Here is a 15,229-nt window from a genome sequence, read left to right on the forward strand (position 1 = left end):
GACATGCATATTATTCATATTAGCTCACTGTGTACATCCAAGGGCCAGCCGTGCTGCCCTGTTCTGAGCCAATTGCAATTTTCCTAAGTCCTTTTTTGTGGCACCTGACCACACGACTGGGCAGTAGTCCAGGTGCGTCAAAACTAGGGCCTGTAGGACCTGCCTTGTTGTTAGTGCTGTTAAGAAGGTGGAGCAGCGCTTTATTACGGACAGACTTCTCCCCATCTTAGCTACTGTTGTATCAATATGTTTTGACCATGACAGTTTAAAATCCAGGGTCACTCCAAGCAGTTTAGTCACCTCAACTTTTAGTTGAGGTTTAGGGTTTAGTGAATGATTTGTCCACAATAAAATGCTTTTAGTTTTTGAAATATTTAGGACTAACTTATTCCTTGCCCCCCACTCTGAAACTAACTGCAACTCTTTGTTAAGTGTTGCAGTCATTTCAGTCGCTGTAGTAGTTGACATGTATAGAGTTGAGTCATCCGCATACATAGACACACTGGCTTTACTCAAAGCCAGTGGCATGTTATTAGTAAAGATTGAAAAAAGTAATGGGCCTAGACAGCTGCCCTGGGGAATTCCTGATTCTACCTGGATTATGTAGGAGAGGCTTCCATTAAAGAACACCCTCTGTGTTCTGTTAGACAGGTAACTCCTTATCCACAATATAGCAGGGGGTGTAAAGCCATAACACATACGTTTTTTCCAGCAGCAGACTATAATCGATCATGTCAAAAGCCGCACTGAAGTCTAACAAATCAGCCCCCACAATCTTTTTGTCATCAATTTCTCTCAGCCAATCATCAGTCATTTGTGTAAGTGCTGTGCTTGTTGAATGTCCTTCCCTATGTTCTTCTCCTGGTGGATGCCAGGAGAATGCTACCTGCCCGAATGCATAGTGCCAACTGTAAAGTTTGGTGGATGAGGAATAATGGTTTGGGGCTGTTTTCATGGTTTGGGCTAGGCCCCTTCATTCCAGTGAAGGGACATTTAAATACTACAGCATACAATTACATTCTAGACGATTCTGTGCTTCCAACTTTGTGGCAACAGTTTGGGGAAGGTCCTTTTCTGTTTAAGCATGACAATGCCCCTGTGCACAAAGCGAGGTCCATACAGAAATGGTTTGTCGAGATCGGTGTGGAAGAACTTAACTGGCCTGCACAGAGCCCTGACCTCAACCCCATCGAACACCGTTGGGATGAATTGGAACGCTGACTGCGAGCCAGGCCTAATCGCCCAACATCAGTGCCCGATCTCACTAATGCTCTTGTGGCTGAATGGAAGCAAGTCCCCAAAGCAATGTTCCAACATCTAGTGGAAAGCCTTCCCAGAAGAGTGGAGGCTGTTATAGCAGCAAAGTGGGGAACCAACTCCATATTAATGCCCATGATTTTGGAATGAGATGTTCGACGAGCAGGTGTCCACATACTTTTGGCCATGTAGTGTAAGTTATATTCAATATATAAGTTATATAGAGAATTCCAGCTGTTATTTTGTTGGAATTATCAACATAATTGTGAACTGTTTCATACTATACAGTTAATTTACAGTTCTGAAAATGTTAGATTTGCATCATAACCAATGAAACACAGTACCTGCCACAGCAGTGATCCATTTACATTGTGTTTCTCCTGCCTTTGGATTCACAGTCCTCAGCGGGGATTCAAAACTGAAATGGCACAATCACGATCACTATGGAAACGCTAGCATGTGTCAAGCTCCGGAGTGCTGTGCTCTGGAGACACATTCTCTCATCTGTGCCAGCCACATGGGCTCCCGAGTGGCGCAGCGGTCTAAGGCACTGCATCTCAGTGCTATAGGCGTCACTACAGACCGAGTGGCGCAGCGGTCTAAGGCACTGCATCTCAGTGCTTGAGGCGTCACTACAGACCGAGTGGCGCAGCGGTCTAAGGCACTGCATCTCAGTGCTATAGGCGTCACTACAGACCGAGTGGCGCAGCGGTCTAAGGCACTGCATCTCAGTGCTTGAGGCGTCACTACAGACCGAGTGGCGCAGCGGTCTAAGGCACTGCATCTCAGTGCTATAGGCGTCACTACAGACCGAGTGGCGCAGCGGTCTAAGGCACTGCATCTCAGTGCTTGAGGCGTCACTACAGACCCCCTGGTTCGATTCCAGGCTGTATCACAACCGGCCGCGATCGGGAGTCCCGTAGGGCGGCGCACAATTGGCCCAATGTCGTCCGGGTTTGGCCGGTGTAGGCCGTCATTGTAAATAAGTATTTGTTCTTAACTGACTTGCCTAATTAAAAGACATAGCCCCAACACACCTCACAGACACAGAGCAACCTCCACATAAATATAATTAATAGAATGGGCTTGGAAACTCTGGCAATTTTACTGGTAAACTCATGGGTATGCTCGCAATGGCCGCCAGTCCACACATTATGCCATCATTGACTTGAATGGGGACGGCAGTTCTATTCCTTCTATTTCTATGGCAACCTCCCCCAGAGGATCACAGAGACCCTAACCACTCTAACACAACACTCTATAACTGTGCCAAAGGAGTGTACAGTCGGCTCTGTCCGTATACATGACTGGACACCATTCATATTACTGTATATTACCGTAAGACACTTTGAAACTGTAGTTCACTGCACACATGTTGATGCATGGTACCCATATGTGAGGCAGCTATGGGTCAGAACGCTTGATGAAGCTCACGCGGTCAAGATGCACAGCTTGACTGATTAACCAACTCCACGCAAAGAGGCTTTACCCCCCCATGATGCTTGGTAACCCCCCCCATGATGCTTGGTAAACAGCATGTGGTTCTACCAGCCTAGAAATAGGAGGTCACATGATCAGTGGGAGAAAGACAACAATACTTCCCCATCCTTCTGCACAGGTGGCACAAAACAAACAAACATTTATAGTGCAAAAAATATGATCATATTGATTGTGATCGATTGACCGTGATCGATCCTTTTGACCACATACCTGTCATGGATCCTTCAGATAAGTAGGCCTGTAACAACATCTTATTATTATTATTATTATTATCTTGAAGGTTATTTATGTCTCCGCTATGCTGGCTCCCCCTTAATGCTAGTCTGTCTGCTGCTGGGTTCTGTATGTCCATCCATCACCCCACCTCACCACCTCCATGCTGCCTCTCACCCTGGTCACTGCATACTCACCTCTCACCTCATAATAACTGTTACTATAATCTCACTCGGTCCCCATCCTCACATAAATCTATGAGACCTTATGGAGTAAGGCTTAGAAGCGGCTCAGTACTTTTAAAAACATTGATGGATGATGTTGATCCTCGTGGGATACACCCTCCTGCCATTTCAAGACCACATATCCACCATGCACTGGCATGATGTCCTATGCTAACTCACTTAGCATAACTACACACCATAACTCCCTTAGCATAACTACACATCTTAACTCACTGAGCATAACTACACATAATAACTCACTTAGCATAACTACACACCATAACTCCCTTAGCATAACTACACACCATAACTCACTTAGCATAACTGCACACCATAACTCACTTAGCATAACTGCACATCATAACTCACTTAGCATAACGACACACCATAACTCACTTAGCATAACGACACACCATAACTCCCTTAGCATAACTACACACCATAACTCACTTAGCATAACTACACACCATAACTCACTTAGCATAACTACACACCATAACTCAATTAGCATAACTACACACCATAACTCACTTAGCATAACTACACACCATAACTCACTTAGCATAATGACACACCATAACTCCCTTAGCATAACTACACACCATAACTCACTTAGCATAACTACACACCATAACTCACTTAGCATAACTACACACCATAACTCACTTAGCATAACTACACACCATAACTCACTTAGCATAACTACACACCATAACTCCCTTAGCATAACTACACATCATAACTCCCTTAGCATAACTACACACCATAACTCCCTTAGCATAACTACACACCATAACTCCCTTAGCATAACTACACACCATAACTCACTTAGCATAACTACACACCATAACTACACACCATAACTCCCTTAGCATAACTACACACCATAACTACACATAATAACTCCCTTAGCATAACTACACACCATAACTCCCTTAGCATAACTGCACATCATAACTCCCTTAGCATAACTACACATCATAACTCACTTAGCACAGCCCTGCATTTTTCTGTCCTACCTACAGGAGGGGCTTGTTAGTGTATAACGTCTGAATGTATCAAAGTTATGGAGATGTTTTCACATGATAATGTACTAGTATTGTGACCTTCTATCTTATGGTTTAACCACACTGCTTTGCTGGTAACCTTTCCCCTGATCCCAAATACCATTCCTCAGACATGGCTTTGCTGACATCATACAGGAACAAACAGATATGCTGTGAGGTCATCAGTAAGGGACAACATGCTGCTGCTGACGTGTCTCTCCCTCCAGCCCACTCCACTAACACAATGTTGTTTTGTGTTTTTGCAGACAGTTTCTTGATTCGGACATGCCTAGGTATATGATTTAAATCAAATCCCTCTCCTCCCATTCTATGATTCAGTAAAATGATTGTCTATTTACTATTAGAAAACACATCTCTTTGTCATGTACCTGTAATATCTATTTTAATCTTTTCACTCTCACTCCATTTTAAACTCTAGTCATCCATCCATCATTCAGTTCCCATTGTTTTCCACTGTGGGTTGTGGCTCTCGCTCTCTCTCTCTCTCTCTCTCTCTCTCTCTCTCTCTCTCTCTCTCTCTCTCTCTCTCTCTCTCTCTCTCTCTCTCTCTCCTCTCTCTCTCTCTCTCTCTCTCGCTCTCGCTCTCCCTCGCTCCTCCCCTGCTTTTTCCCCCCCTTCTTTCTTTGTTGTTTCCTACTCTCCCTCTTTAGGAGATGTGAGGGACTGTGATGCACCCCCCCACCCCCCTGGATGTGTGTTTGTTGCTGAGCTGTTGTGGGTCTGAGGCATCGTCTCACGTCAGATGGCGACACTCGTCCCTCAACCGATCTGTCTTGTAGGACGTGGAACTCATCTAAAAAAAAAAAAAAAACTAGATTTTGCACATCCGCCTAATTCTGAAAATCACTCCTCTCTCAGTAGCTATGACGCACTGGCTGCTACGGCAACCCCTGCTCGATCAGCTGAGCAAACCTGCTCCGGCTAGCAGGCTAGTGCAAGCTTGTTTGAATGGCCATGCGGTAGCTAGTTTGCCAGCTCGTTGATGAAGTTGCAGAGCACTAAAGTTACGGGACTGTTCTCAGAAATCAGCATGTACATCTGACTGACAGCTGGCACTGTGCCTCGCTGCTCTATAACAATTTGGCCAATGTGATGACATCACGGAGAGCAGTCAGCCGGGTTGTTGAACTCGGTGCACTTAATCACAGCAGCAGAAAGAAAAAAAATATCCTGAAAGCTAATTTGTGCATTAGCTAGAACTTCCAGTACAATAGCTAGGAGGGAGCTAAGTGCTAATGCTAATTCAGCATTGAGTGCGTTGTTAGAATCCCTGCCCTTCGTTTCATTTGGATTGATTTGAGACTGGTTCAGCCAGCAAGCAGACACATTTTGAATTTCATATATACTGATTCTACCACCACAAAACACCCTTGCTAGATGTAGAATTAGGTAGTGAAGATTTGCTCATAAAAAAATTTAAAAAAGTCAATATTAGCTACAGGTTTATAGTTTTGGTAAGATTAACTCTTGACTCTTTTTGAGGATGAAAGGGGTTGTGTTAGAATGTTAGGACAGCATATTGTGCCAAACTTCTTTTAATGATTGTTTGTGAGTTATCAGACAGATCAGAGCAGACGGCCGTCGCGCTATCTGACGTGAGACAACGGGGTCTGAGGCTGAAGTTAGGGCTGAAGGCTAGGGACTGGGGCTGGCTGGGACTGCTGGGGCTGGGGACTGGGGCTGGCTGGGACTGCTGCGTCTGGGGACTGGGGCTGAAAGCTGATGGTGTACTGGGGCTGCATGCACGGCTTGCTTTGCTTCCCACAGTATGTGCTGAACTTGGCTGGCTGTGTCTGTAGGAGGTGGGGCCAGCATTTTCAGCTTCTGTCTCCTCTTTGGCCGGTGCTTCTGTACAGGGACTTTTACAAAACAAGCTACAAGCCAGAATCTAGACATTTGAGGGTCATTCACGGGTCAACTACAGTCCATACTTTAACTGTTATTATTGACACTGTTACTGTCATCTTACACCTGGATGAAATATTAACCTGAACCAGCAGATTATTCTAGAAGGTTACAAATATGACCATTTGATGAGGTGAAACAAACATGAATTGTTCCCATTTACTGTTTCTTCACTCTGTTGATTTTCAACCTTTCACAAACCTCTGCATTGCCACTAGGGGGCAGTAATGATCGTGATTTCAGTTGGGTCCTGCTTAACCGGGCAGTTCAGTTTTTAGCATTGATAAAAACATATTTCCAAAAAGAAACTTTGTAAACATTGTAAAGAGGTCCAAAATAATTTTAAGCTTTGGTATAAAGTAATGCAATTGACTTCTTTTGAAAACAATCAAGGCTTTAGAAAGAGACATACAAAGAGGCTGATAGCGTCTTACTAATGAAATGCATTTTTTGTTGATATTTCACAACTGGCTGCGGTACGCTGGAGGACCACGCTCTAAGAAAGTCATCCCAGAATAATATCTATTGGTCTCCGTGAAAACCGCTCAGAGAGTAGCCTCCCCACCCCAGGAGCCTAATCTAGTTCGCTACCCCAGGACTTAGACACAGTGTCCCTCCTCCCATCCCAACAACGACTGTTACACCACATCCTTCCAAGACTGCACAAAACAGATCTGGGACCAGGCTATGTCCCTCCCATCACATCCCAGCAAAAACGGGAACTGAGAGTTCCCTCCACTCTATGGTCCGCATCCCAAAATGGCACCCTATTCCCTATATAGTGCACTGCATTTGACCAGAGCCCTATATGGGCCCAGATCAAAAAAGTAGTACACTAAAGAGGGGATAGGGTACCATTTGGGATGCGGGCCAACGAAGGCTGTAACGGCGCGTCCTTCCCATCAGATCCCAGCAACGGGGAAGGAGCTTCTCTGGGGAGCAGGAATACGGTGTTCCAGTAGGATTGCTCAGTGTTACTGAGGACTTGCTGTTCGTACGGAACACCTCGTTTACAGTATCCTGGCTGGCGGCCTGCGTCAGGGTGTTTCAGACCCTAACATTAAACTGGAATCCTGTAACCATTACATCAGCAGTAGATCTTTCCCCTTAACTCACTTCACTGGTTGTGCGTCCCCATTATGGCACCCTATTCCCTATGTAGTGCACTACTTTTGACCAGGGCACTATTGGGCTCACAGGGCTCTGGTTAAAGGTAGTGAATTATATAGGGAATAGGGTGCCATTTGGGACGTGGGCGACTTACTCAGTTCTTTCCGTTCGCTGCTGCTGTGTTGTGACATTTTTTCAAATCTCATTTATGCCTCAGTGAGAACGAGCCCAAAACGGCAGAAACAAATGTGTGCACGTACTGAGCCAGGAGCTTCAAACGTCAGGCGGTTTACAGAGAAGAGACAGAAGGCAGAGAAAATAAAACGCTAGGAAATACCTCTTCCAAATGTGAATGAGAAGGTCTCCTATTAGGCCTGCTGTGTGTGTGTGTGTGTGTGTATGTGTGTGTGTGTGTGTGTGTGTGTGTTTGTGTGTGTTTGTGTGTGTGTGTGTGTGTGTGTGTGTGTGTGTGTGTGTGTGTGTGTTTATGTGTGTGTGTGTGTGTGTGTGTTTTGTGTGTGTGTGAGTGTGTGTGTGTGCGTGTGCGTGTGCGTGTGTGTGTGCGTGTGTGTGAGCAGCGAGGTGAGTAGTTGATTGGATGGAAGAGGCTACCCAATGGGCACACACTGGTTCAATCAACGTTGTTTCCAAGTCATTTCAATGACCCACTGGGTATACCTCCTCAAGGGCCATAGACTCAGCTGAAGCAGCTCTTCAAATCAAATCAAATGTTATTCGTCACATGCTTCATAAACAACAGGTGTAGACTAACAGTGAAATGCTTCCTTACGGTATAACAGCTATTCTCCTCCAGTTGGGAAGTGTTCAGTACCTCTCCGTCCTCTCTCCTCTGACAGACACACTGCTAGCTTTCCCACCAGGTCGTCAAAGTCCAAATGCCAACGGACGGCCTTCAACATCTGAACTTTATGAACGGGACGATTTTTGCCTCTTTAATGTCCTACAGAAACATTAGTTTCCTCTTACATTTCTCAGCTTGTATGAGCGTATTCAGATTTAAGGCCGTGCTGGGCGGCGGGTCAGAAACATAACTGGTTTCAATGTGTGATAATTTGCTCACGGGAAGACCTCATGTATCAATGTGTTGACTAAATCATGGAGGAGAAGGAGAGGGGGTGTAGGAGAAGGAGAGGGGGGTGGAGGAGAGGGGTGTAGGAGAAGGAGAGGGGTGTAGGAGAAGGAGAGGGGGGTGTAGGAGCAAGAGAAGGAGAAGGAGAGGGGGGTGGAGGAGAGGGGGTGGAGGAGAAGGAGAGGGGGGTGGAGGAGAAGGAGAGGGGGTGGAGGAGGAGGAGAGGGGGTGGAGGAGGAGGAGAGGGGGGTGGAGGAGGAGGAGAGGGGGGTGGAGGAGGAGGAGAGGGGGTGGAGGAGGAGAAGGAGGAGGAGAGGGGGTGTAGGAGGAGGAGAGGGGGGTGTAGGAGAAGGAGGAGGAGAGGGGGTGGAGGAGAAGGAGGAGGAGAGGGGGTGGAGGAGGAGGAGAGGGGGTGGAGGAGGAGGAGAGGGGGTGGAGGAGAAGGAGAGGGGGGTGGAGGAGTAGGAGGAGGAGAAGGAGGAGAGGGGGTGGAGGAGGAGGAGAAGGGGGTGGAGGAGGAGAAGGAGGAGAGGGGGGTGGAGGAGGAGGAGAGGGGGTGGAGGAGGAGAAGGAGGAGAGGGGGTGGAGGAGGAGGAGAGGGGGTGGAGGAGGAGAAGGAGGAGAGGGGGTGGAGGAGGAGGAGAGGGGGTGGAGGAGGAGGAGGAGGAGAGGGGGGTGGAGGAGGAGAAGGAGGAGAGGGGGGTGGAGGAGGAGGAGAGGGGGGTGGAGGAGGAGAAGGAGGAGAGGGGGGTGGAGGAGGAGGAGAGGGGGGTGGAGGAGGAGAAAGAGGAGAGGGGGTGGAGGAGAAGGAGAGGGGGGTGGAGGAGTAGGAGGAGGAGAAGGAGGAGAGGGGGGTGGTGGAGGAGGAGAGGGGGGTGGGAGGAGGAGAAGGAGGAGAGGGGGTGGAGGGAGGAGGAGAGGGGGGTGGAGGAGGAGAAGGAGGAGAGGGGGGTGGAGGAGGAGGAGAGGGGGGTGGAGGAGGAGAAGGAGGAGAGGGGGGTGGAGGAGGAGGAGAGGGGGTGGAGGAGGAGGGAGGAGGAGAGGGGGGTGGAGGAGGAGAAGGAGGAGAGGGGGTGGAGGAGGAGGAGAGGGGGGTGGAGGAGGAGAAGGAGAAGGAGGAGAGGGGGTGGAGGAGGAGGAGAGGGGGGTGGAGGAGGAGAAGGAGGAGAGGGGGTGGAGGAGGAGGAGAGGGGGTGGAGGAGGAGAAGGAGGAGAGGGGGTGGAGGAGAAGGAGAGGGGGGTGGAGGAGTAGGAGAAGGAGAGGGGGTGGAGGAGGAGGAGAAGGGAAGATGGTTCTGTTTAATCTGAAGCCATGTGAATTTAATTGACCTCCTCACCGGAGGATGTTTGATCTGAAGCTACTCACCAGAGCTCCTAACCAATTGTGCTATTTTGTGTGTGTTTTTTCGCGTTGTTTGTAACTTATTTTGTAAATAATGTTTCTGCCACCGTCTCTTATGACCGAAAAGAGCTTCTGGATATCAGGACAACGTATCTCACCTCGTACTGGACGAAGATGTTTTATTTAACGAGTCAGACGCGAAGGATTTTCTTCAGACACCCGACAAGGCCCAAATCCCATTTTTTTTCACATGAGAAAGAGACAGAGATTCCGGGGAAGTAGGTTGGGGTGCCTTGTAAGGATCAGACAGCGAGTGCGTAATCTGCCTCTACCATCAGTCCTATACGTACAATCATTGGATAACAAAATACACGAACTAAGATCACAGATATCCTACCAACGGGACATTAAAAACTGTAGTATCTTATGTTTCACCGAGTCGTGGCTGAACGACAACATGGATAACATACAGCTGGCGGCATATATACGCTGCATCGGCAAGATAGAACAGCTGCCTCCGGTAAAACAAGGGGTGGCGGTCTGTGTATATTTGTAAACAACAGCTGGTGCATGAAATCTAATACTAAGGAAGTCTCTAATTTTTGCTCGCCTGAGGTAGAGTATCTCATGATAAGCTGTAGACCACACTATTTACCAAGACAGTTTTCATCTATATTTTTCATAGCCGTCTATTTACCACCACAAACCGATGCTGGCACTAAGATTGCACTCAATGAGCTGTATAAGGCCATAAGCAAACAGGAAAACGCTCATCCAGAGGCAGCGCTCCTAGTGGCCGGGGACTTTAATGAAGGGAAACTTAAATCCGTTTTACCTAATTTCTACCAGCATGTCACATGTGCAACCAGAAGAAAATAACTCTAGACCACCTTTACTCCACACACAGAGACGCGTACAAAGCTCTCCCTCGCCCTCCATTTGGCTAATCTGACCATAACTCTATCCTCCTGATTCCTGCTAACAAGAAAAAACTAAAGCAGGAAGCTGCAGTGACTCGGTCAATAAAGAAGTGGTCAGATGACACAGATGCTAAGCTACAGCACTGTTTTGCTAGTACAGACTGGAATATGGTCTGGGATTCTTCCGATGGCATTGAGGAGTACACCACATCAGTCACTGGCTTCATCAATAAGTGCATCGATGACGTCGTCCCCTCAGTGACCGTACGTAATCCCCAACCAGAAGCCATGGATTACAGGCAACATCTGCACTGAGCTAAAGGGTAGAGCTGCCGCTTTCAAGAAACGGGACTCTAACCCGGACGCTTATAAGAAATCCCGCTATGCCCTCCGACGAACCATCCAACAGGCAAACAGTCAATACAGGACTAAGATTGAATCGTACTACACCGGCTCAGACACTCGTCAGATGTGGCAGGGCTTGTAAACTATTACAGACTACAAAGGGAAGCACAGCCGCGAGCTGCCCAGTAACACGAGCCTACCAGACGAGCTAAATCACTTATATGCTAGCTTCGAGGCAAGCAACACTGAATAATGCATGAGAGCATCAGCTGTTCCGGATGACTGCGTGATCACGCTCTCCATAGTCGATGTGAGTAAGACTTTTAAGCAGGTCAACATTCACAAGACCGCAGGGCCAGATGAATTACCAGGACGTGTACTCAGAGCATGCGCTGACCAACTGGCAAGTGTCTTCACTGACATTTTCAACATGTCCCTGACTGAGTCTGTAATACCAACATGTTTCAAGCAGACCACCATAGTCCCTGTGCACAAAAACACTAAGGTAATCTGCCTAAATGACTACCGACCCATAGCACTCACGTTTGTAGCCATGAAGTGCTTTGAAAGGCTGGTCATGGCTGACATCAATACCATAATTGCAGAAACCCTACACCCACTCCAATTTGCATACCGCCCCAACAGATCCACAGATGATGCAATCTCTATTGCACTCCACACTGCCCTTTCCTACCTGGACAAGAGGAACACCTATGTGAAAATGCTATTCATTGACTACAGCTCAGCGTTCAACACCATAGTGCCCTCAAAGCTCATCACTAAGCTAAGGACCCTGGAACTAAACACCTCCCTCTGCAACTGGATCCTGGACTTCCTGACAGGACGCCCCCAGGTGGTGAGGGTAGGTAACAACACATCTGCCATGCTGATCCTCAACACAGGGGCCCCTCAGGGGTGAGTGCTCAGTCCCCTCCTGTACTCTCTGTTCACTCATGACTGACTGGCCAGGCACGACTCCAACACCATCATTAAGTTTGCCGACGACACAACAGTGGTAGGCCTGATCACCGACAACTATGAGACAGCCTATATGGAGGAGGTCAGAGACCTGGCCGTGTGGTGTCAGGATAAGAACCTCTCCTTCAACATGATCAAGACAAAGGAGATGATTGTGGACTACAGGAAAAAAAGAGGACTGAGCCCCCCATTCTCATCGACGGGGCTGTAGTGAAACAGGTTGAGAGCTTCAAGTTCCTTGGTGTCCACATCACCAACAAACTATCATGGTCCAAACACACCAAGACAGTCGTGGAGAGGCTACGACAAAGCCTATTCCCCCTCAGGAGACTGAAAAGATTTGGCATGGGTCCTCAGATCCTCAAAAGGTTATACAGCTGCACCATCGAGAGCATCCTGACTGGTTGCATCACCGCCTGGTATGGCAACTGCTCGGCCTCCGACCACAAGGCACTACAGAGGGTAGTGTGTACGGCCCAGTACATCACTGGGGCCAAGCTTCATGTCATCCAGGACCTCTATACCAGGCGGTGTTGTCAAGGACTCCAGCCACCGTAGTCATAGACTGTTCTCTCTGCTACCGCACGGCAGGTTGTACCGGAGCGCCAAGTCTAGGTCCAAAAGGGTTCTTAACAGCTTCTACCCCCAAGCCATAAGACTCCTGAACAGCTAATCATGGCTACCCAGACTATTTGCATTGTCTCTCCCACCCCACCCCCTCTTTTTACGCTGCTGCTACTCTGTTTACTATCTATGCATAGTCACTTTAACTCTACCCACATGTACATATTACCTCGACTAACCGGTGCCCCCGCACATTTACTTTGTACTGGTACCCCCTGTATATAGCCTCCCTACTGTTATTTTATTTTACTGCTGCTCTTTAATTATTTATATGTTTTACTTAACACTTTTTTTTCTTCTTAAAACTGCATTGTTGGTTAAGGGCTTGTAAAGAAGCATTTTACTGTAAAGTCTACACCTGTTGTATTCGGCACATGTGGCAAATAAAATTTGATTTGATTTGGGAACTACTTCAAGACTGTTGGAAAAGCATTCCAGGTGAACCTGGTTGAGAGAATGCCAAGAGTGTGCAAAGCTGTCATCAAGGCAAAGGGTGGCTATTTGAAGAATCTCAAATATAAAATATATTTTGATTTGATTAACACTTTTTTGGTTACTACATGATTCCATATGTGTTATTTCATAGTTTTGATGTCTTCACTATTATTCTATCATGTAGAAAATAGTAAAAAATAAAGATAAACCCTTGAATGAGTAGGTGTGTCTAAAACTTTTGACTGGTACTGTAACTTACTACCACTACAGATTACAACTGGAGGGGTAGATCACATAATTAGATAGAGCACTGTAATGTCTATGCGTCTCTCTGTTGGGTTGAGATGAGGTGGATGACAACTAAACTGAGTGAAGATAGCATGAGAGGGATCTGAGGGTTCTGTCCTCAGAATTCTATAGAACACAGAAATAATATTTCATCCCTGTGGGTCTATTGATCCATTGTTACTAAGGTGTTCTAGAACAGACAAGGTGTACAGTTAAAAAGTACAGTACATTCTGGTGTTCAAATCAGATGTGTTCACTGATTTGAAATCACACACTGATCATCATTGTGATCAGGAGATCAACATATTGTGAGTAATGGAGGGAAAAATGTAGCCTGGTCCCAGTTGACGAGATGACACAAACAGCTCTGGGACCAGGCTAGGGGGAAATACACCTGTCCTGTCACTCTCCATCACAACAATGCTCACAACCACACCAGACTCTCTTCCTGACTCTCACCTTTCATCCGGTTCTCTCCTTCCTCCTTTCTCAAAGCATCTCCTTGGGAATAGACCATAGGTATTTCTCCTCACCCCTGTCCTGTCCTGTCCTCTCCTCTCCTCTCCTCCCCTCATCTCCTCTCCCCCTCTCCTGTCCTCTCCTCTGTCGGTCTCTCATCACCCTTTCTTTCTTTCGTTCTGTGCTGATCAAGTCATCGTTCCTCGTGGTATTGTGAGATGACCTATGTCTGAACTGTTCTGTTGCATGCTATTTACTGTCTTTATCCCCAAATGTCTTTATTGGATGTGTCTTTTAAAAAAGCAATGTTGTTATTTTAATCTTGCAATCAAACAATACCTTTTCTCAATAGTATTTTAGACACACGTACAGTAGGCTACATATTCCTGACAGAGAGAATGTCTAGAATAGATAGGAGGATCAGGGTTTGTTTTTCCTTCGGTAAGCTAATGCTAACTAACACAAATGCTATTACCACTAATGCTAACTAACACAATGATATTACCTCTAATGCTAACTAACACAATGATATTACCACTAATGCTAACTAACACGATGCTATTACCACTAACGCTAACCAACACGATGCTATTACCACTACTGCTAACTAACACAATGCTATTACCACTAATGCTAACTAACACAATGATATTACCACTAATGCTAACTAACACGATGCTATTACCACTAATGCTAACCAACACGATGCTATTATCACTACTGCTAACTAACACAATGCTATTACCACTAATGCTAACTAACACAATGATATTACCACTAATGCTAACTTACACAATGCTATTACCACTAATGCTAACTAACACGATGCTATTACCACTACTACTAACTAACACGATGCTGTTACCACTAATGCTAACTAACACAATGATATTACCACTAATGCTAACTAACACGATGCTATTACCACTAATGCTAACCAACACAATGCTATTACCACTACTGCTAACTAACACAATGCTATTACCACTAATGCTAACTAACACAATGATATTACCACTAATGCTAACTAACACGATGCTATTACCACTAATGCTAACCAACACGATGCTATTACCACTACTGCTAACTAACACAATGCTGTTACCACTAATGCTAACTAACACAATGCTGTTACCACTAATGCTAACTAACACAATGATATTACCACTAATGCTAACTAACACGATGCTATTACCACTACTGCTAACTAACACAATGCTATTACCACTAATGCTAACTAACACAATGCTATTACCACTAATGCTAACTAACACGATGCTATTACCACTACTGCTAACTAACACAATGCTGTTACCACTAATGCTAACTAACACAATGATATTACCACTAATGCTAACTAACACGATGCTATTACCACTAACGCTAACCAACACGATGCTATTACCACTAATGCTAACCAACACAATGCTATTACCACTACTGCTATCTAACACAATGCTGTTACCACTAAT

At 46.2% G+C, this 15,229-nt stretch overlaps 1 protein-coding gene across 1 annotated transcript in view; it reads left to right on the forward strand.

The window, feature by feature from the left end:
* LOC121556646 (kinesin-like protein KIF1A) overlaps positions 1-15,229 on the forward strand; it is a 150,303-nt gene that overhangs the window by 103,540 nt on the left and 31,534 nt on the right. Inside the window, 1 exon segment of the mRNA XM_045223583.1 lies at positions 4,507-4,533. Coding sequence (XP_045079518.1) covers positions 4,507-4,533 — 27 coding nt within the window.

This window comes from Coregonus clupeaformis, chromosome 11, assembly GCF_020615455.1.
Source record: "Coregonus clupeaformis isolate EN_2021a chromosome 11, ASM2061545v1, whole genome shotgun sequence".
Taxonomy (NCBI): Eukaryota; Metazoa; Chordata; class Actinopteri; order Salmoniformes; family Salmonidae; genus Coregonus; species Coregonus clupeaformis.